The sequence below is a fragment of the Pteropus medius genome, unplaced genomic scaffold (genome assembly GCF_902729225.1).
Source record: "Pteropus medius unplaced genomic scaffold, Ma_sr-lr_union100, whole genome shotgun sequence".
NCBI lineage: Eukaryota > Metazoa > Chordata > Mammalia > Chiroptera > Pteropodidae > Pteropus > Pteropus medius.
The window spans coordinates 147782-168331 of NW_024349797.1; the positions used below are offsets into that span (position 1 = coordinate 147782).

General features: G+C 46.8%; 1 protein-coding gene across 1 annotated transcript in view; it reads right to left on the reverse strand.

Annotated features, from left to right (window-relative positions):
- Nucleotides 1-132: 132 nt before the first annotated feature.
- Nucleotides 133-20550, reverse strand: part of MAP3K9 (mitogen-activated protein kinase kinase kinase 9) — a 72900-nt gene continuing 52482 nt past the window's right edge. Inside the window, 6 exon segments of the mRNA XM_039883678.1 lie at nt 133-8376; nt 9733-10536; nt 11468-11580; nt 15271-15424; nt 16801-16923; nt 18538-18778. Of these exon segments, the coding sequence (XP_039739612.1) occupies nt 7892-8376; nt 9733-10536; nt 11468-11580; nt 15271-15424; nt 16801-16923; nt 18538-18778 (1920 nt within the window). The 3' untranslated portion in view covers nt 133-7891.

Consider the following 20550-nt stretch of genomic DNA (forward strand, 5'->3'; position numbering starts at 1 on the left):
TGTCTCTCTCTGGTTATTTTTTTCCTGCGTATAGAAACTCCCCAGAAACAGCCAGTTACTTGGACATCTTGTTTAATTAAAAAGATAAGAGGATAAAGGACAAGTTTACAAAGCAACACAGTAAACCAGAAGTCATTGTTATAACAGTTTTATTCAAGTCTGTGTGTGCTCTGGTGGCGAGACCAGGCTGAGATCAGCATTACACTGTAATACGATAAGAGGTTTAGCCATTGAACCAAGCCTGCTTGGCGACTCTAGTCAACAATTTACAGTACCTTGAAAAAAAAAAAGAAGCCAAAGGAAAAAACCTTTAAATATTGTTGACAAATTACAATAACTTAAATCCCAAAGCAAAATGGGAATTCAAGGACATAGAGTCAGGACACACGGACAGGACACTAGAGCAGGGAAGGCCTAGGAATGAAAACTAGTAGCCATTTGCAGAGGAGAAATACGAATACGTATGTGGACTTTCCCTTTACCTGGACTCAAAGGCTCTAATGGGGAGGAAAATCCCAAAGAAAGCTTTTTTGCAAACTAGATAAAACCCATCTCCGACTCCTTTCCTTAATCCTCTAGAAGATACAGACACAGCCTTAGACTACATCTGTGTGTGAGCATGCGAGCGTGAGCGTGAGTGTGTGTGGGGGATGGGTGATCAGAAAAATCAGAGGAGAAAGTTGACAAGTTCATCGCCTCCCTTCTTTGATATAAGTGGGTACCAAGGGCGTGTGGCTCTATCGATACAACAAAAAGGCAAAAGCCTGGCTTCGGGTTCCCAATGAGGAGCTACCATAAGGCTTCCAAATTCAAAAGATTGGGAGGGACATGGGTTGAAGCTCTGGCAAAGAACAGCAATGGGGCAACTGGGGTCGGAAAATAGAGGAGAGAGGCCCACAAGCTGTCAGTGGTCCTGGGAGAATTGACATGCTCAACCCCCATGTGGCACAAATCCCTGAAAAATTGTGGAGAGGAAGCAGTGCAAGAGAAAGCAGCCAACAGAGAGGAAGTCAGCTGAGTGTGGGAGGTTGCAAATCCTGCTGTGTGACTCCAGTCGCAAAGGCAGATGATGGGTTAGCCACAGGACATACTCCTTCTGGGACAAGAGCCACCTCAAAGCCTAGGTGGACCTAAGCTAGGCCAATTTTATCCCAGGGCTTCTAAACAGTGGCCCAAAATGTGCTTAGCGGAAAATGAGAGATAACTTTGGCACCGAGCACATCAGCAATGTTGCTTCGTAGCTGTGTGACCTTGGGCATACGACATAACCATCTGAGCCCCAGTTTCCGCATCCTCAGGAGGGAGTCATACCTCCCCTCCATGGATTATTATGAGTCAAAATAATAATAATAATATAAACCTCTAGGACAGCATCTCCCACGTAGAGGAGATATAATGGTTTCTTATAATTCATTGTTAATACCCGTGCCTAGGCCAGGATAAACCCATGCCTCACTCTGACAGTGAGGAAGAAGAGCCACAGAGAGCATGGCTTCCGGAACTGGAGGCAGAAATAAATGATGAGAGAGAAATAAAAATGAGAGAATAATAATGGGAGTGAAAAAGACACTGGTGGCGGTGATGTGATGGCTGACATTATGGAGGTTGCCTCATGGCCAGGCACAGCGCTGTGGAACACCCTTCCAGGCATGCAAGGGAGTAAAAACTCCTCCACCACTTTATTCCTTTCTGAAATCTGAGAGAGAGAATGAGTATGATTTATTCACAGCTCTGGAAGTTCAAAGATGTCTCAAAGAGGCTTATTAAGAAGAGAATCAAAAGGGTCCTGTCTATTGTAATCACTTACCTTTCCCCTAAAACACATACATACCTCTAAGTGACCTTGGGGTTTCAGAGAGGCTGAAAGGAAGCTAGAGAACATCAAGGAAAAGTCACCTCCAATTACAGGTCTAAAGATGAAAAGTGTCCTAGATGCTTCACTGTTGTAAGTCAACACATTCCTGTGTAAATGCAAACACTCCCAGAGCGCTATCTACCACCTCACTCGGGACTGAAAGCAAAGGCAACCAGAAAAAAACCCCTAAAACCTACTTCACTATTCTGCCTAAGCACCACCATGATCCTGATGAGGGGCAGGCAGGCCAGGGTGAGGTGAGTGAAGTGCTCATCTTGGATGGAAAATTTAAAGAGGCACTGAAAAGACTCAGTTATCATGATAAATCATATTTCAATGCAGTATTTTACACTAAAATTAATTTTAAAAATCCAGGTCAAACACAATATCAAAATTTTAAATAAAGTCAGGATCTGTCAATGCAGGTATCTGGGTGAGAAGGATTTTAGGAAGGTGGGCAACATATTACTTCTGAAACTTGGTCTTAAATTTCAGTTATGTGCTGAGCAAGGAGCACCATATCTATGGGGCCATCATTCCCCAGGCCCCGTTTTCATAAAACCAATCTGACCTCTGGATTCAGAATTCCTGGATGTCCACTCCACGTGTCCCAGTAGGAAAGGGCTGTCTCTGAGCCTCTGGAATTGTATTCCGGTGTCTCATTCTAAGACACCTACCTTGTTGTCAGGTCCATGCCTGCCAATCAGTCTAGTAAAACCAGGTTGTGGGTGTTGGCAGGGAGGGCGGGTCAAACCAGTAAGAGGGAAGATGGGTCAGGAGAAAGGCAGGTCTGTTTCCAAGAGAAACAGAGAGACGTGAAAAAGCTCCTGGCTCTGGTAACCAACTGGGGCCTTCTCTATTCTCTATTTCTAGCTTCAGTCTTGAGCTGAAGACCCAAAGCAAGGCTACTGGCAGAAGATGCAGGGAACCACAGACTAAGAATCAGGAAGGACCCGTCCTACTGCTCCAGATTAAGAAGGGAGCCCAACTTTTGGAAGAACAGATGCCAGAGCTCCCTGTGAAGCCTAGAAGGGCCAGGGCACTTCCAGGCGGGAAAGAGACAAAGGAAGGGGTGGGGCCTGTCAGTATCTCATCAAGTCTAAGGGAAAATACTCAGTTAACATCTGAGAAGTCTGAGAGGCTCTCCTGGCCTGCATAGCCAACCAGAAACCCAGGGCTGGGTCAGCCTAATTAGGCACCTAAGCCCTGTTAATTAGCCTTAATCAGCCAGGACGCCAGTTTCTGCCTCCTGCTTTCTTTCCATCGCCAATGTCTGAGGTGGTGAGTGCCCAGGAGGCAAAGCCAGGGAAAAGCCAAGGACTGAGGACTCCCCAGAAGCAAGAGTGTGTTTTCCTTTCTGATATGAATTTTTATTAATTTGAATCCCTGATCTAAGAAAAGAATGGTCTGTTTGAAAGAAGAGAGGCACATTTAAACGTGTGTCCTAACAATAACTATAGCTTGACAAGAAACCATCCTCAGGCCTGAAACCACAGAGGCCAGTGGTCTGGTAGGTTGAACCCTATGTCATTGCTGATTTTCTAAGTGTTTTTGACCTATAACCCCGCAGCCCCCGCCCCCAACTTTTCTCTACAAAGGGAAGCAATCTAGCAAGGTGAGGATTATGAATGCTGGACCTGGGGCTCCAGGACCATACATTTTAAAGTTAGAAGGGCTTCATGCTTCAGTTAGGAAAGGCGGCATCACCCTCAGTTCATGGTTGGGCTCAGAGGTCCACAGAGGGAAAGAGGTGTTTACAACTTCACACAACTAGTATGTGGGCTGCTCAGATCACCAGATCCCTGACACTCCTGCCCAATGTTCACTTATGATCACAGTGCACTGTGGGCTGCTCTCACCTCTGACCCGGGTCTACCGTCTCTGGCAGAGCCCTCGGGAAAAGCCTGGCACTGCAGAAACAGCAGCACCTCCTTCTTCTCCCAATCCTTCAAGAGGTGATGGAGTGTTTCTGACCTGCCTTTTGGGGCCTCACACACCCGAGTCAAAGGCACAGGCTTAATTACACACATGAGGAAAAGAACAGGTTCCGCGTTCAGAGGGGCCTGATAGACAGATACTTCAACCCTCAACAGTACCCTTCACAGCCATCCGGTCTTCAGTATCTGCTGCTCTGTGCTTTGTTAAAAGCGAGCTTGAAGAGTTAGGAATGCTAAGGAGGGAGGTGGGAGGCGCCCCTAATGTGGGGACTGGAGAGCAGAGTGTTGACAAGTCAGGCCTGGCTGCACTTGGGGTGACTCGTTCTATCCCTGAGCAACCCTGGCCTGAGGGAAAAGGGCTTGTGAGGAAGCCCACACCATAACACACGTCCCAAGGGTCAGCAGACCCTTTCCCAAAGATTCTTCCAGGAATTGGCCTGGCCTGATTCCAGAGTCTAAACAAGTAAGATTCTGGGAATGGCTCCAAGAAATCAGAAACCCCAAACTGTCATTCTGATGCTGCCTCCAGCTCCCTCATCTCCTGCTTCCTCGGTAAGACACTAATGGTGGGGACGATAAGCCTGACAAGTTAAGTGAGGGAATTAGGAAGGATGCTTGTAAACATCAGGTGCTTCATAAATGCAGTAGACAGGCATGAGCCTGACCGCGGTCCCTATTAGTCATGCAAAGCCAACTCCCAATCACTCCTCTTCCAGAAGCCAAAGGAAAAAACAGTAGGTGAATCCCCTAGAAGTCAAAGTGGTGAGAAGTGCACTGAAAACTAGCAGTTTTTCCTGGTCCCTGGATGCAGGGAGCCACGTGCCTCAATGATCTGCTGATACTCTCATTGTCCTTGTGAGGGAAGCAGGTGACGACAGTTTTACAGGAAGGAAATTCGAGAGGGGCAAAGAGACATGCCTGAGGTCAGACAGCAAAAGCAGAATGAGGAACAGAGCCAAGTTGTTTAGGTCTCAGAGTCTGGTGGCTGACTCAGCAATCAAACCAAACAGCTTTCTAATTTCTCTTCACTTGAATCTTCATCATTAAGCACTTCCCCTTCTCTACCAGCAAGGATATCAAATGTAGAAGGAAAATGACGTAATCTTGTAAAGGTCGGGAGGAAAGGTTAGCATTATCCTGAGTCGTGCAAATGTAAGATATTGATATCATCATCATCATCATCATCATCATCATATCATCATCATCGCTAGCACACCTGTAGGATGCTAAAGTTAAGAGCATCCACAAAAGCCTCTTAGAAATAATACATGAGGATAAATGGGACATATACTCAGCCCCAGGCAGTGGCCTGGATGCCAAGCAGGTAAATGGAGGATAATCCTGTTTAGAATCAGTGGAAGGAGCTGAAGGATCCAAGGAGAAGGAGCAGAGAACAAGATCTATTTCCTATCACCATCTTCCATGTAGTGAGCACCTGCCAAGAGCAAGGTACAGTCTCTGAAGAAAGAGAAGGGAAGAGCAAAGGAAGGCTGCTACCACTGCTCCAGAGGCTTGAACCCCAGCTTTAAGGCCGGCTCCTGACCATGACCATAGAGGCAAGGGAACCTGAGTGGACAGAAAGCAACTCAAACCTGTTATTGGATCCTTATCCCATTTCAGCCTTGCCCTACAGAGAGACAGTGTGGCAGGCAGGGGCCCATCACAGACTGGGAGGAGCTGAGAGATGAGAACACCTTCTTCTTCATGGAAACTCACAGAAGCATTTTCAGAATAATCCTGCAGGTATAATTCTTCCCTTTGCAGGGACCCAGGCTTCCCTTGTGCTCCCCCTGGATGGAGGAGTAAGAACTGGTTTCAACCTCTCACTCAACGGCAAGTGGCCATCATTCAGTTTACACCACCTGAGTTACACTACCACTTCCAAGAAAGATAGCTACAACCTAACAAAACGACAAAAAGTAGAAAATAAGCATAGGAAAAATCTCTGCCTCATACCACAGAGCACTGTCCATAGCCAGCATGGTTTAGATTACACTGTAGGCTGCACCCCACCAGAGGGCCATTTAGCAGGGCCAAGGGTTTATAGATGCATTAGTGGCTTAGGGACTGGGGCTATGGAGAGTCCAGGGGAAGGGCACAGAACAGACCATGTGTCCCTATCCCCACCAAGCACGAAGAGTCGTCGCTTGGTTTGCTGGAGCTGCTGACGGATTCCCAATTTTTCCCCTCCTAACCAAGGAGTGGGAGATGAGGGGCAAAAATAATCTCTTACACGTTGGCTTCGCTGAACAAATGGAAATAGAGAGATGAGATGCAACAACAAAACCCCAGGCAATAAAATGAATAGTGCCTCCCTACCCAGATGAGGCGGGGCCCTTGAACCAAAGTGCCAGCGGGCTCATAAAACAAGGAACAACTTGAAAATCACACCTTTTGTCATCCCCAGGGCAGGATGCCTATCATAGTTAGAAAGAGAGCAGTGACCAAATTCATCACTCATACCTGCTTCACCACTCGCCCCATTCTGGCATCCAGGCAGCAAGTGTAAGGAACCTGCAGGTCGGTCTCCAACATCGCCAGAGAAATAGTCCATGATAAAAGACAATAGAGCAACACTCAGAGAGTGTTGAGGGGAGAGGGCATGACCTAAGGACTCTACTCCAGATCAAGCTGTTATTCCCGCACAAAGACAACTGCTTACACTTGACACAGGAGGCCTCAGAGTAAGTGGAATAGCGAAGATACAAACGGGAAAGCTCCAGAAGAAGCTCAACATTCAAGTTAAGGAAACAAATTCCAGAAAAGTCAGGGTTGGCCACCGTTGTCCTTCTTACCTAGCCCATAGTCCAGGGCCCCAAACTGGGGGCTCCCTGTGCACAGACACAACAGGCCTTAGTTGGTCTCCGGTGCTTGGGACTTGAAGGTTACTGTACAGCAGTGGCTCACGAAGCACCTCACAAACATCATCGCCTCACCACATCCATTTACGGAAGGTACTACTAGTGGCTCCATCCTACTTCGAGAGCATCACAGAATAGATCGCAAGGATGAGAAGGAATACTTGCAGTTCCAACTCCCAGCATCCAGGACACCCCAACCACGACCCCCTATTCTATTCCGGTGCAATGCAGAGATGCCTACCAACCAAATACATAACCCAAAGTCCACTAATCTTAGGGACTGGAGGAAAGGTCAAGGGAAGGGAATAGCACATAGAGATCAGACAACAAAAGGACAAACACAGGAACTTTGTCTCTGGCATCCCAAGAAACTATTCATGGGATGAGCACATGTGTGTATCAGAATCTGGTCTGACTATGTCTGGACCCCAGGTAAGAGATGGGTGCCATCAACAGGTGTTGGTTTCTTCCCTTCTTTGAGTTTTTCCAAAAAGAACAAGGACAAACAGACTCTAGTACCCTCTTTACTTCCACTCCACCATATTTTTCCTAACTCCCTTCGCTTCCCCAAGTTCTCATTGAGGCAACTCCCCTTACCACTGGTAAGCTTAAATTAATGGGGCACCTGGACGTGCATGTAGGTAGTGCCAAGTCCAGCAACTCTCATGCCCCACACAGGGGCACACTGCCTTCAGCCCTTCGGTTACCACGAAAGGGCTTAGGACACAGAAAAACTCATATCTCACACCAAAGAAGATTCTGACTCATGGGTATGGGGGAAGAACGTGGAAGAGGAGCAAAATCAATCGCAGAACATCCAATACTGGTATTTGGGAAGGCTGAACTCAGGGTTAACAGAGGGACCCCAGGACAGGCTCTGGGCATACCCAGAGGGCTGAGGAGAGGGAGCAGCAGACAGATTTGGCTGAGTGACACTGCAGGGTCACCCTAAAGGCGAGGAAGACTGTGGAGAGTGGGGGACATGCACGCACCCCTCCCTCCCCTACACAGCCAGAGCTGATAGCCACAGCCCCTCCAGCGAACATGGGTAAGAAGGCCCTGTAGGGCAAGAGACCCTCTGAAGTGGCCCTGTTCCCATCCTTTCCATCTTCAAAGTGCATTATCAGTGCAAGAAGTGGGACTGGATCTCAGGGGGTCCAACTCTGAGAAAGGGCTGTGCCAGCCAGCTCCCCCCATCTCCTCCTGCTTCCCCCTTGCCCACCCTGACCTTTTTCATGCTAAGACCAGAATTCTTGCTGGATCTCATAAGGGGCAGGCCTATGTGTGTTCAGTTCAGCTCTGCACAGTGGCACAGTGCTGTCCTGACTCTGGCCCTCTGCATCCAGGTCCAGAAGCGTCCGCTCGGTGGGGGGCAGCGGCCCCGCCTGGAATGGGAGCAGGGCTGGAAGTCCAGGCCGCTCCTCCACAGTGCTGCTGCTGCTAGCAAAGCAGGAGTCCAGGTTGCTGGGTGTCTCCGTGCTGGAGCTGTTGGCAGGGGAGGCGCTACGGGCATGGCTGGGGGACACAAACCACCAAGGGTCCAGTCGTTGTCGGTTGGCAGAAGGACGTGGCCGAGGCAGAAACTCCAGAGTCTTGGGTCTCTCCAAGGTAGAGTCCTGCTGTGTGTTCCAGCGCCTTGGGGTTGGGGGGAAGACCACATTGGGGTCAGGGAGACGGGGGAATTCACCTGGGTCTCGACTGGGGCTAGGGGTTTTCAACATTCCTGGTCAAAAGACAAAGGGAGAGGCATCAGACGATGGCACCTGGTTTCTGGGTGATATATATATGCTGCTCCCTTCCCACCTTGCCATGGCCCTACTCACTTAGGATAATATGAATAACAAATATTTAATGAGCACCTACTATGTCCTGTGTGTTAAGAGGCACTTGGAATGCAATAGTGAACTAGAAGGCCATGGTCGCTGTATCTGCTAATAATAATGGGACATATGGGGGTCTCGACTGAAATAAAATTATTTAGGGCAGATGTCGGCAAACTACAACCCACAGGCCAGCCTCCTGGATTTGTAAATAAAGTTAAAACTGAAACTCCGCCATATCCATTCCTGCTCTCCCTCTTAGCAGCAGAGTTGAGTAGTTACAACAGAAACTGTATGTCCCACAAAGCCTAAAAAATTACTATCTGGTCTTTTACCAAAAATGTCCCCTAACTTAAGGAAATGTCTGTTCATTCACGCTCCATCCATTCATTTAATAAACATGTGATGGGAACGAAGCTAGATACCAGAAATCTAAAAAAGATGAGTAATACAGGACGTCTCTATCTCCAAAGAGGTCACACATTTGAGTTTAACAAACATATCTGAAGAGGGGAGGGCCAGCTGAATGGTCAAATACCATTGTCATTCACACTGAAATCTCACTGAAAGGGTATTGCCATCTCCTCTCCTCCTGGATTAGAGGTGGTTTCCAAATCAGACCCAAGTCTTCTAGGAAGCAAGGGGCAGTAGTGAGAAAGACCTAGGATGAGCATGTGCATGCCCAGGTGTCACAGGTGTCAGAGGGAGAAGGCAGGCATATGCACAAATGCAGCCATTTACCTGGACACACGTCCACGTCTGAAGAGTCAGGCATGAGTAAGGGATGAGTGCCGAAGGGCGTGAGAGGCACGGGCGGAAGCCTGCCTTATGAGTGTGCCTGTACTCATGCTATAATGAGAGGCAAGAGCCAGCTACGTGGCAGAAAATACCCCTCCTAGTTCCTAGACACAGGGCAGAATTCCTTCCAGTAATTTTGGTCTAATCTGTAGGGAGAAAACAGAGCTAGCCCCCTGGCCTTCCCGAGCCCTGAAAGCACTGCACGGTTCACTCCAAGACCCGGGGCCCGCATGTCCACCGGAGTCCCCGGTCTGGTCCTTCCTAGAACCTGCCTGCTTCTTCCACTCCTCAGGGAAGACTCCTGAGGGACCGGATGGAGAGAATTCACCACCTCCTCCACCCCAGATCAGCATGTCTTGATTGGCTGAGTCAGAGGAGGAATGGCGTTCACTCCTAACGTCTCCACACTGCGGGGAGGCACAAAGTCAGGAAAGAGAAAAGAGGAGGAGGGCAGGACTCACCTGCACCAGGGCTGGGGCTCAACCCATTGCTGGAGGGGCTCCTGCTGGCTTGGACAGCCGCTGGTTTGAGGGCACCATCAGAAGGAGTCCGCCGGTGACCACTGAGATGTGTGGGGGCCGTAAGGGTGACGTGGGTGGGAGTCAGTGATTGGTTAGGGTCTTGCTTGAAGCGCTCCACTCGGACATTGACCAAGGGGTTGTGGGTGCAGGGGGTCAGGGGTGGGGCCTCCACCGGGCTGACAGGCATCTCATACACCACGATCTCATCACTGTCAGAACGCAGTAGGGAGCGGGTGGAGTTGCACTCGGAGATGGAGGAGAGAGAGAGCAGTGTTAGGGAAGCAGAGGGGTCTCCTAGCAACAGCATGGGCTCTTCCTTCTTGAAGAGCTTCCGGGATGGGGGGCTGGTGCTTCGACGAGGACGACTGGCCCTCTGAAAAAGACCCTCACGCCTCTTCTTCTCCTCCCTGGCTGGTGGCTCAGGCTCCTCTGGGGGAAGCAGCTGGCACTTGCCAGCTTCCAGCAGGTCAAACCCTAGGCCTGTGGCCGCAAGAACAGCCCCGCAGCCAAGCAGAGCCACCTCGCAGCGGCGGTGGTGGGTGCCGCCCCGCTTGAGGCTATTGGTTGGCGTCAGCTGAGGGGTACTGGTAGCTGAGTTGACTGGGGTGGGCTCCTCGTGGACTCCATCACTGGAGGGGCCATCCCCATCCTCTCCACGAGGGAATGGGATACAGAGGTAGGACTGGTTGGGTGAATGCTGTAGACGACTCTCCCCACTCCTTGGGCCTTCACTGTCCTCATCCTCTGTAAAGATGAGAGGAACAGACAGGAAAGAGGAATAAGTAGAAAAAACAAGATTCCGGTCCTCCTCTCCAACTCCAGGCCTCTTGGCTTACAGTCAGGGATGCAGAGGTCAAACAGTCTAATGGGCAGGACAAGGGACTGGGCATTGAACCAATAGGGCTCTATGCATCCTCACTCAACTGTGACCAACATGAGGAAATCACTCTCCACTCCAGAGCCTGTTTCCCTATTTGCAGAAAGGACATCTGCTAATTTGCTACTTCTTTTATAGGATCCCTCAATACAAGAAGTATAGCATGAGTTTCCTAGAACATTGGATAGAACAGAACCATTCCTCATTTTTTGCACCTTAAAATTGGAAGGGACCTTGTATTTCCTGAATGATAGCCTAGAGACTGGTCTTAGGACTAGTTTTCTGGAAAAGGTTAGAATTCCCTACGTGGTTAAAGGCCAGTATGCTCTATAGACTGACCTACTACAACTTTGGAAATCTCCAGAGAGAAGAGGACTATCCGAGAGCCTGGAGAAAACCTTACCCATTCAGTAACCATGGGCAACACTTTAAAACTTCCTTTAGTGGAAGACTGTGGCGTCTTCTATCACCACCTCTTGTTTTGTGGATTCCCCACATTAAAATGCCAGGAAACAGACCCAGACAAAGGAAATGCCTCACCCTTCTGCCCTGCCCTAAGAAGACTATACCTGGCCCCTTGGGATAGAAGGCCAAGGACAGGCTCTATAGCAGCAGTAGTAATTTGGGAGGATTCAATGAAATGGGAGTAGGGCAAACTAAGAGGAAATAGGGTGGGGGACCAGGAGTTGAGGAAGAGGAGACAACCCCCATGGTGTAATAATTCTAAACAGTCCTAGAAGGTTGGCCAAGAATTCTCGGAGGGAACGGGGAGAGAGTCAAGACAAGGGCAACGCTTACCCATCTCCATGAGGCTGGTGAACCCTGGCAGAGCTGGGCTACTCCTCGGGCCCTTCCCCAGGTTGGGGGCACTGGATGACCACTGTTTGTATCCATCTACCAGGGACTTGAGGCTAAATGAGGGGAAATGAGGAAACTGGTTACTTTCCTTACTCCACCCTCAGCTGTATGGGCCTGTGGAAATGTCTTTCCCTGTCTGCTTAATCACACTGAAGCCCCAAAGCCTTGGAGTACAGGCAATGAACCTTACTGAGCCCACCTGCTCCATTAACAAAGGTGCACATGCTCTACGGAAAGAAAAGCAGGGGCATGACCCACCCCCCTCACATGCTTCTATGGGCCGCTGAAAGATCTGGTGGGCAGGCTGGAAAGAGGACAAAAAGAATAAGGGCTGCCCAGCACCGGACAGGCTCTTGCCTGAGCCCATTTTAAAGAGAGGCCATTAATCCATGGACACTGAATACAACTCATCGGTGGCATTAGAAATATTGCGATGTGAAGACCTACAATGCAATGCAAGCACGGGGCAGATGAGCTAGCAGAGATGGGCCAGGGCACTCCATTCACATTATTTCTCAATTTTGTCTTCCGAGCTTAGGGCATGCTTAGGTAACTTTCAAAGCCATTCAGTTTTCAAAAACAAAAATCAGCCAACAAAGCTGCACCAACCCAGTGCACTTTGGGACAGACCTATGTGGGTAGTGCATAGTGCTGTACTGGAGCCCGCGGTTTGTCTGGGACTGGAGAGGAAAAGGATAGGAGCTCACTTTCACACCTCTGTAATCAGCTCACACTGGCAAGCCAGCAACTCTAGGATACAGACTGGGAACCCCACCAAACCCCCTTATTGGCTGGGGGAATTAGGGACGCAGAAGCACTGGTCTTTTGAGGACAAAAAGAGGGAGGACTGAGGAATCTGTGCTATGGTTGCCTTAGAGATACGAGAATTACAACCAAAGGTGGCTCTCGTTTTAGGGCTAGAAAGAGCTGTTCACTAAAGCCCGCTCTTCTCAGCCCATCTTGAAGGACCACCTTTCCCCCTGACTTCAGATCTCTGTTTCAAGTGCTATCACAAAAACCAATGAATTAAAGTCCGTTCCAGCCACCAGTGGTGTCAACCAAAATACACAGCCAGAAATAAGCAATCCTAGTCTGGGACTTCTGATAATCATAAAACATCGCCTTCAGCTCTGGGTCCAGGGAAATCCAGATTAGCAAAGTCAAAGCCAGGGCTATAGACCAAAGGATAAATAGCCAAGTACAGTCTCCCTAAAACTAAGGGTGGCAGGAGAACCCTAACAACAGGAGTGGTTAGGGAAGTGAAGAACAATGTAAAGTCAGACCAACACAGGAATTTTCCCAAGGTGCACGACGGTACTGCTTTAAAAAAAAAAAAGTCAGCACAGCCTGGCAATAACGAGGCTTGATTCTATGGGGTGTGCTGCGAGAACAAGGAAATGGAAGGGAGATAATTACCAGTACATTTGAAAGGGTGAAGATTAGACTCACCCCAAGTGGAAATGTGGAGATTCTGATGGGGTACTTAAACCATTAGCTTTCTCACGTCTCTGAGGGGATCTTCAACGAATAAAGACAATCAGAAGCTGGCAGCAGCGGGTACATCAGCTCAGCCTCTCCCACATGAGAACCCTCAAGGCTGGACTCCAGCTATGTCGCCAGCAGCCATCCCCTTGTCCAGTCAGAAAAGCCCACACCATGAAAGAATCTTAACAAGATGGCTCTGCTTGAGTTGTTACAGGCCAGGACCTCTCAATCTGTGGGACAAAGGTCCCTGGGCAACCCCACCATAATTACAGGGCGTCTGTAAACCCATAGATACTCAAGCTGTCTACGGATAAGTGCATATGTTTCCTATAGATGTGCACTATTTTTTAAAAGTATGGAGATGCAAATTCACTTAACATTACTAAATTCAATATAGCTGTTTTGCCATTATATATTTTCTTCAGTCAACAGGGGCTAAATTTACAAATATTATACACAGAGGCTCTCAAAATTTCTGACATTAAAAAGGTCTGAGTGGAGTATATATTTTTTCAATAGGAATTCAAAATCATGAAAAATGAAGTCACATAACTTGAATTGATCCAAAAGTTTTGAGGGTAAATCTATGTAAGGAGGAAGAAAATTCCAAAGTTAATAATTGGTATTGCAAAATAATTAATTTACTAGCAAGACAAAAAAATGACTTTAAATGAAGCAGAACTATAGAAACTACTGGAATCCATAGCCAACCTGGTAAATCCTATCTGGAATCACACTGTCAGAAATATCACAGGATTCAGTTCAATACCACAGGCGACAGTTTCTCAGCCTCAGCTGAATACTACTCTAGCCTAGGGCTAAAAGGACAAACTGAGGGGCTCTTGCTCCTGTAGAACTTGGTACGGCAGAGCAATCTGCCATCCCCAGAGGGTTCAATCACTGAATTCCTACATAGCTTAGGTAGTTTGCCCTACATATCTAAATTTTTTATTCTAAGGTATCTAGTGGTTTCCAAAACCTGGCTTCAAATAGTCAATATTTTATGAAGCAAACTGTTTTTTCTACCTTTGGCTCAGATCCGACATAGGGAAACAGATTTTGGACATGAAATTTTAGTATTCGGAGGAATACCAAGGCCAGTTACAGGTTCAGGGCACCTATAATTCTAATGTCTAACTTTACAAGCTCTTTGGAAATGAACGTAAAAGGTGAAGGGGGTTGCTGCTTATACTCACATTAGGAAAAGTCAAGAAACATGGTTCTAGATTCTAAAACCAAGAAGAAGAAGTATAAACCATTATGTTCATTCTTCAGGTATGAAACAGAATTGCATGAGAAGCATAAAAGAATCATAGCAAATATTTACACATGCTTACTATGAGCCAGCTAATCTCTGCACTTTACAAAGATGAACTTATTTAATCCTCCATCAACTCCATGAGATGGGTATGGACATAACCCCTATTTTACAGATGATAAAGCATAAGGTGGAGCCAGGATTTGTACCTGGGCAGTCCGGGGTCAGCGTCCAAGCTCTTTAATACCACATGGTCCTCTGAAGGACTAGGATTCAGTCGAATTTGTCTCTTAGGCCATAAGTCCACAGCAAGAACAGAGGGGGCACTCATACATATCAGCGTGGCTACGGGGTGGGACCCAAAATAAGTTCTAGTGGCCCTAGAGTTATATCCAACTGTTCTACCTGAGCTAGATTATTCTGTCTGCCCCTGCTTCAGATGAGCCTCCAGTCGAGAGTCCCGTAATCTGCTCTTCCTTCTCTTTCCTCTGAGCTGACGTTTTAAGGGGAAGAGCTAGGTGTAAGTAGACTACTCATGCAGAATTCTGTACATCTGGTCAATGCTTGGGGCACCTGCTACTCTGAGTAGGGCATCTCCAGAGGTCGGAAAACTCTAACTTGTGGGGCTAAATCCTGACCACTACCTGTTTTTATAAAAAGTTTTACTGGGACACAGCCATGCTCATTCATTTACGTCATCAGTCTGTGGCTGCTGCTGCCCTCTCACAGTGGAGGTGAGTAGTTACAACAGACACCACATGGCTCACAAAGCCTAAAATATATATTATCTGGCCCTTTATGAAAAAAGTACGCCAATCTCTGTCCTAAGAGGTTCCAGGGGGAAAAGGAGATTGGATAACTCTGTTGTAAAGATCAATAAACTCATAATTTCTCAGAAAGAAGTGAAACACACAACAAAGAAAAAGATATTCACGTCATAGTTTTAAAAGGGTACAGAAGTCTATAAGTGAGAAAGAATTTCCCATCATTGGGCTCTTACCCTTCGTCTCCTGAGGCAAGCTCCTTCTGACCAAGCGTACCTGGCCCCCAAGTCCGTCCCTTCTTCTTGGGAGCCCTCTTCTCCTCCTCCTCTCCTTCCTCCTTCGGGATGACTGAGCTCCAGCCCCAGGTTTTGCTGCTTTCGTTTGGTGTCACTGTGAATAACAAAAGTTGGATGGGATCTGGAAACAGACATACAGGGCTCCTCCGACACCAGACTCTACCCAACCAAACACACACACACACACACACACACACACACACACACACACACACGCGCGCGCAGAGCTCCTGGGAAGAAGTCAGACTTCTTTAACACCTCTGTGCCCAAGTGGAAGCTTCCAGGAAAATAACGGAGTTCTCAGCCACCAACCATTTAGCACTCTCGAAGTACCAAACATGGAAATGCTTCCCAGCTTCTCATAAGTCCAATGTAAAGCTGGAGCTCAGGCCAGCCAGACATCAGAGTCCCAAATAGGTCTGACTTAAGAAACTTGTTTTGTTGGGTGGAACTGAATTGGGACGAGTGAGTGATGGGGTAAGTGGGAGAGAAAAATGATAAGGGGTAAGGAAGATGTGGAATTACCGAAATTTGGTAAGTAAGTACCGGAAAGAAAAAAAATGAGGATTTCAAGACTGAAGACTAGAGAAAAAAATTCAGGAGTAGGAGGATGGGGAAAGAATAGAGCTAGACCATGTAGGAGATAAGAGGGGGGGAATGTTCTTCTGAAATTGGCACCTTAAGCAAGAGCTGAAACTCCAAATGCTTCAGAGACTTGGCTTATACCATAAATGAGTGAAGTGAGCCAGTTACCAAAAAATAAGGAGTTGAGGGGACTGAGGCAAAATACAGGGCATGTGGAAACTGCTGTGAGTTCCGGCCAGCTGTGGCTACACGCAGAGGGGAACCCACCAATTTGATTATAAGGAAAGCAAGAAATCTATGTTTTGCTTTTTTTTATTTATGAACTCTATCTTAAAGTAGGGAAACTAATTCATTCACACACACACACATGTGTGTATGTACATGTATGTGTTTGTATATGTATAAATCTCGTTTAATAAACACTGCTGTAAAAATAAAATTGGTCCAGATGTTGCCTGTCATAAAATATTTGGCAAATTTCGTTAAGACCTATACTTTGAAAACACCCTTCCCTGATTAGTATGAACAAAAGAGAAACAAAGATGCCCCAAATACGGCAGAGCGCACAAGGTACCAGGTTACGATACCGACCTATCTACATCGCATGCCCGTTTCCAAATTGCTTTGGACCCATAATACCCACAAACCCCTTCATTGGTATCTGACTAAGAGTAAAAGGCAAAGGAGGCAGCAGAAAAGCTAATGGAGGAAGACAAGAGGGAGGGCTAAGGTTTGCGTACATATGTGCATGTATATACACATTGTCGAGGAGAAGTGGCAGAAGTTATGGATGGAGCAAGCCTGGACCAGTCGGTGGCTGGACAGAGCAGGGGACAGGTGCCCCTGATGTGTTCTGGCCCCAACTAATTTGGGAAGCAGTCTCACACTGGATGGCTCGAAGGCGAGGAATGATGGTGGGGCTTGCAGGAGGACTGGAGCGGCTGTTGATGAGACTCTTCCTTTTATCCATGGTGGGAGAGGCCTGTACGGTGAACTTGTGCTGGAAATCTGCTTGAGGGAAAGACAAACACATGCGTGTGCATTAGAATTTTTCCATAATCAAATTCCTATGAGAAAACTGACATTTCCTGGCAGGCTTGAGGGACAGGCCCTGGTTTCCTGAGAAGCTCCTTGTTCACTTGGGCAACGTTCTCTTTTAGAATCACCTCATTTTCCCAAAAGACGGCAGGATGGCAAGATGAATGCACAAGGAGAAGGAAAATTCCTTATTCAAGGAAATGTCATTAGACGGTTTTCATAAAGCTATCTATATAATGTATACAGGTGTAGCAATTGCATATTTAGAAGAGTCATGAGAGTTCTTGATTACTGTGGGAAATCCAATTTAAAGTTCTATTTCATGTAACCTATTATTAGTACACGCCCCCTGTTCTCGGGACCAAAGCAGGCGAACTAATGCTTATCACACTGAGTGCAAGCAAAGCAGGGTAATAGGAACTAATCCTTGGTGGGAACCTAGGGAAGGGAGGGGCATAGAGCTAATGGTCCAAATTCTGAGGTATTCCAAAGGCAGTTATGGCATAGCATAATAGATGTAAAACTTACAGCTCTGAATTTCTGAATGTCAGTCTCCTCATCTATCAAAGAGGTATAATAATTACAGCTGCATGTTCACATTTAGGTCTCCCCACTGTCTGCCATCTCCCTGAAGGTGAGAACTATCGCTTTTCTATCTGCTTCCCCTGAACGCAGCAGTATGCTGGCACATGCTAGATGCTCAAGAGGCACTTAAAGACTCTGTGTTGCCTGAAAAGAAAAAAAAAAATGTGCAACAAGGAAGCCAGTAAACATATCCCCTGAACACATTCACTGACTTTCACTAAACGAATTCCTTTGTCTGTACTTAAGCCACTCTCCTATACTTAAAATCATTCATTACTGCTCCTATTGTATCATTTTTCCTTGGTTCCTTTCACTTCCAATAAGCTTGTGTCCTGGGTCTTATGGACTCAGAATACAGTGAACTTTTTAATCTACGTTAACACACACTTTAGCACTTACTTCCTCTGTAGTTAAACTGCACCCCACAAGATTCTAATTCATCGTTTCATATTTCTTTGAATTTTCCCAAGGCTGTACATACTACAAATGTACTTGTATTCAGCCAATGTGTTTCTGAAAGGGTACGTGTAAATCAAATTCTTATACATTAATCCTAATCTCAACTGCAGAGAACTAATTATTTAAAGAAACTTGAGATGAGTTATTTTACAGAGACAAGAATTCAGTTTTCTGTCTCACACATACACGCCCTGGAATTTGTTTCCTCCAATTACATGCTTCCAAGTTTGTCTAAAGTGAGATGTGCCTATGGGAGCGACCATGCTTCTAGCAGCCTGTACTGTGCTTGCCTGTCAGGTCCATCGCCAGGCTGTCTTCCCTTCATACTCTGTGTTTAATCACATTCAAAAATTCCCCTGGAGTTGGGTAGCTTTTTAGTAGGCCAGTCTTTCCACTGAATAGAATGACCCATTCCAAACCAGCTCTATTTTTAGACCCGGGGTCTCATGTTTCCAAGGCCAGTCCCCGGCTCCCACTCATCCCCAGGCACACCAGCCCCTTGCCCCGGTCCCACTTCCCAGCAGGTCCCTGGCCACTGACCAGAAGGGAGGCTGATGCGGTTTCCATCCTTGAGCTTCAGTCGGTTCTTCCTGAACTTGCCCTTGCGTTTCTTCACCCGGGGCTTCTCCTGGCACAGCTGGTGGATGATGATGTTGAGCTCTCGTTCCAGGATGTCAATCTCCCGCTCGGCCAGCTCCTGCTCTCGGCGCCGCAGCAGCTCCTCCTGGTTCTTCTGCTGGAGCGCAGCCCGCGTCAGCTCCTCCTCCCAGGTGCGGAGCTCCTGCGGGGTGGGTAGAACCATTAGAGAGGAGAGTGAGGGGCTCAGTGCAGAGGCATGAGGCCCAGGAGCCCCAGAGGGCTAGTGCTCACAGCCCCCTGGAGAGTGCTCCTAGAATGCCCTATACTTCAAGTGTCCGGCAGAGGTGGGGGCGCTCAACAGTTAGCTGGTAAATGAATATCTGACCACCTGAATGGCAGGGAAAGGAAATCTCAGAAGAGCCATACTGAAGAATAGCTAGAATAGCCACAGGCCAACCCTGGAGACAGGCTGATAGTTCCCAGATGCTCCTTGATTATTGATTAAAGTTGCCTGTGACTGAGGAAAAAGAAATGGGGCTTTGGGTAGAAAACATATGTATTTAAATTTTATAGACTTAGTTCTATTTTAACTTTTTTGCATCACATAAAAGATATTTTTAAAAACCAGAGCCAACTTAATGTGATCTAGCTTAAAATGTGCCCTCTGTAAATGAATCACCCTCCTGCATCACCTAATGTTCCAAGAAAAATAAATATATTTCCAGGGTGGCTGTTCAAAAGGTATGGAAAGCATGCTCACTTGATGAGTGAGTCTACAGAGACATGTGGTTTGAACTCTCATCTTATCTTAAAGGACAACCATTTACTCTGGAAGGATCAGGATAGCACAGCAAAGAGGAGAGAAAACATTTTCTAAAGTCTTTGTCAGGCACTTGCTCTAGAACCACTGCCATGTTACGTGGGCAGAACCTCTTCCCTGTCTCCTCTTTCCTTATGCATGAATTTATAAATGAACCTGGCACGAAGTCCCTGGGAAGAGGATGGGATATAGAATCAGGAGATAGGAGAGAAAACAGGAAAGAGAACAAGAAACGTGTATAAAATTTTAAAATCTGGAATCTAAACTGTTAACACTGGTTACCCCAGGCCTAGAATTAAAATGTGCGTGGGGAATGGGGGGCGGGCAAGGGAAGGTTTCATATCAATAACCTGAGGAAACCACATCTAAAAAGTGGGGCACTTCTTTAATGAGGAAGCCAGGACAACACTTCTGTGGCTGAAACTTAAATTTCTCAATGGAATGTTCCACTAGAAGTCAAAATATAGTAGAAAAGGAACCTAGAGCTATAAAAAAAAGTATGTGAAGACATAGTGGGGAAGCTGAGCAGCAGGCAGAGAGCAGAAGAGAAAGCAGAGACAAGATAGAACAAAATATTCTGATATGAGCTTTTCATTTGAGTTGTTCTCCATTCCCAAGAGAATATCAAAATAACCATAAAGGTGATAGAAAGGAGAGAAATTGAGAAAAAGATTACACCTGGAAAATTGTCCAGTACATGATTGATGCTCAGTTGCTGATAAATAACCAGAATCAATGAACGAGTGACTGAGAAAGAAGAAAAAGAAGATAGAAGACAATTTTATAAATGCAATCCTCCTTTATGGGAACATAGATTCATCTTAAGTATCTGTGAGACGAGCTTGAACTTTTGAGCTTCTCCTTTGATGAAATAAGCCCCAAACAGATTAACTGTACACCCTCCAAATCTTTGGTTCACTATAAAACAGAGAACAAAAACACAAGGAAGATTAAGAAAAGTTATTCCTGGTTGGTTGGTTTTGTTGCTAAATGGGAAAGTTGAAAGGTTGAAGCTAATTTCAGACTTCCTGAATCCTCGTTCCTACATGCTGTTGTCTAAGGGATGGTTTGGATCTAGGGCCCTTCCTTTAAGGGAACTCGAACCCCAGGGACCAATTTATCATCATAATACCTGGAAGCAGTAGGTTGAGCCA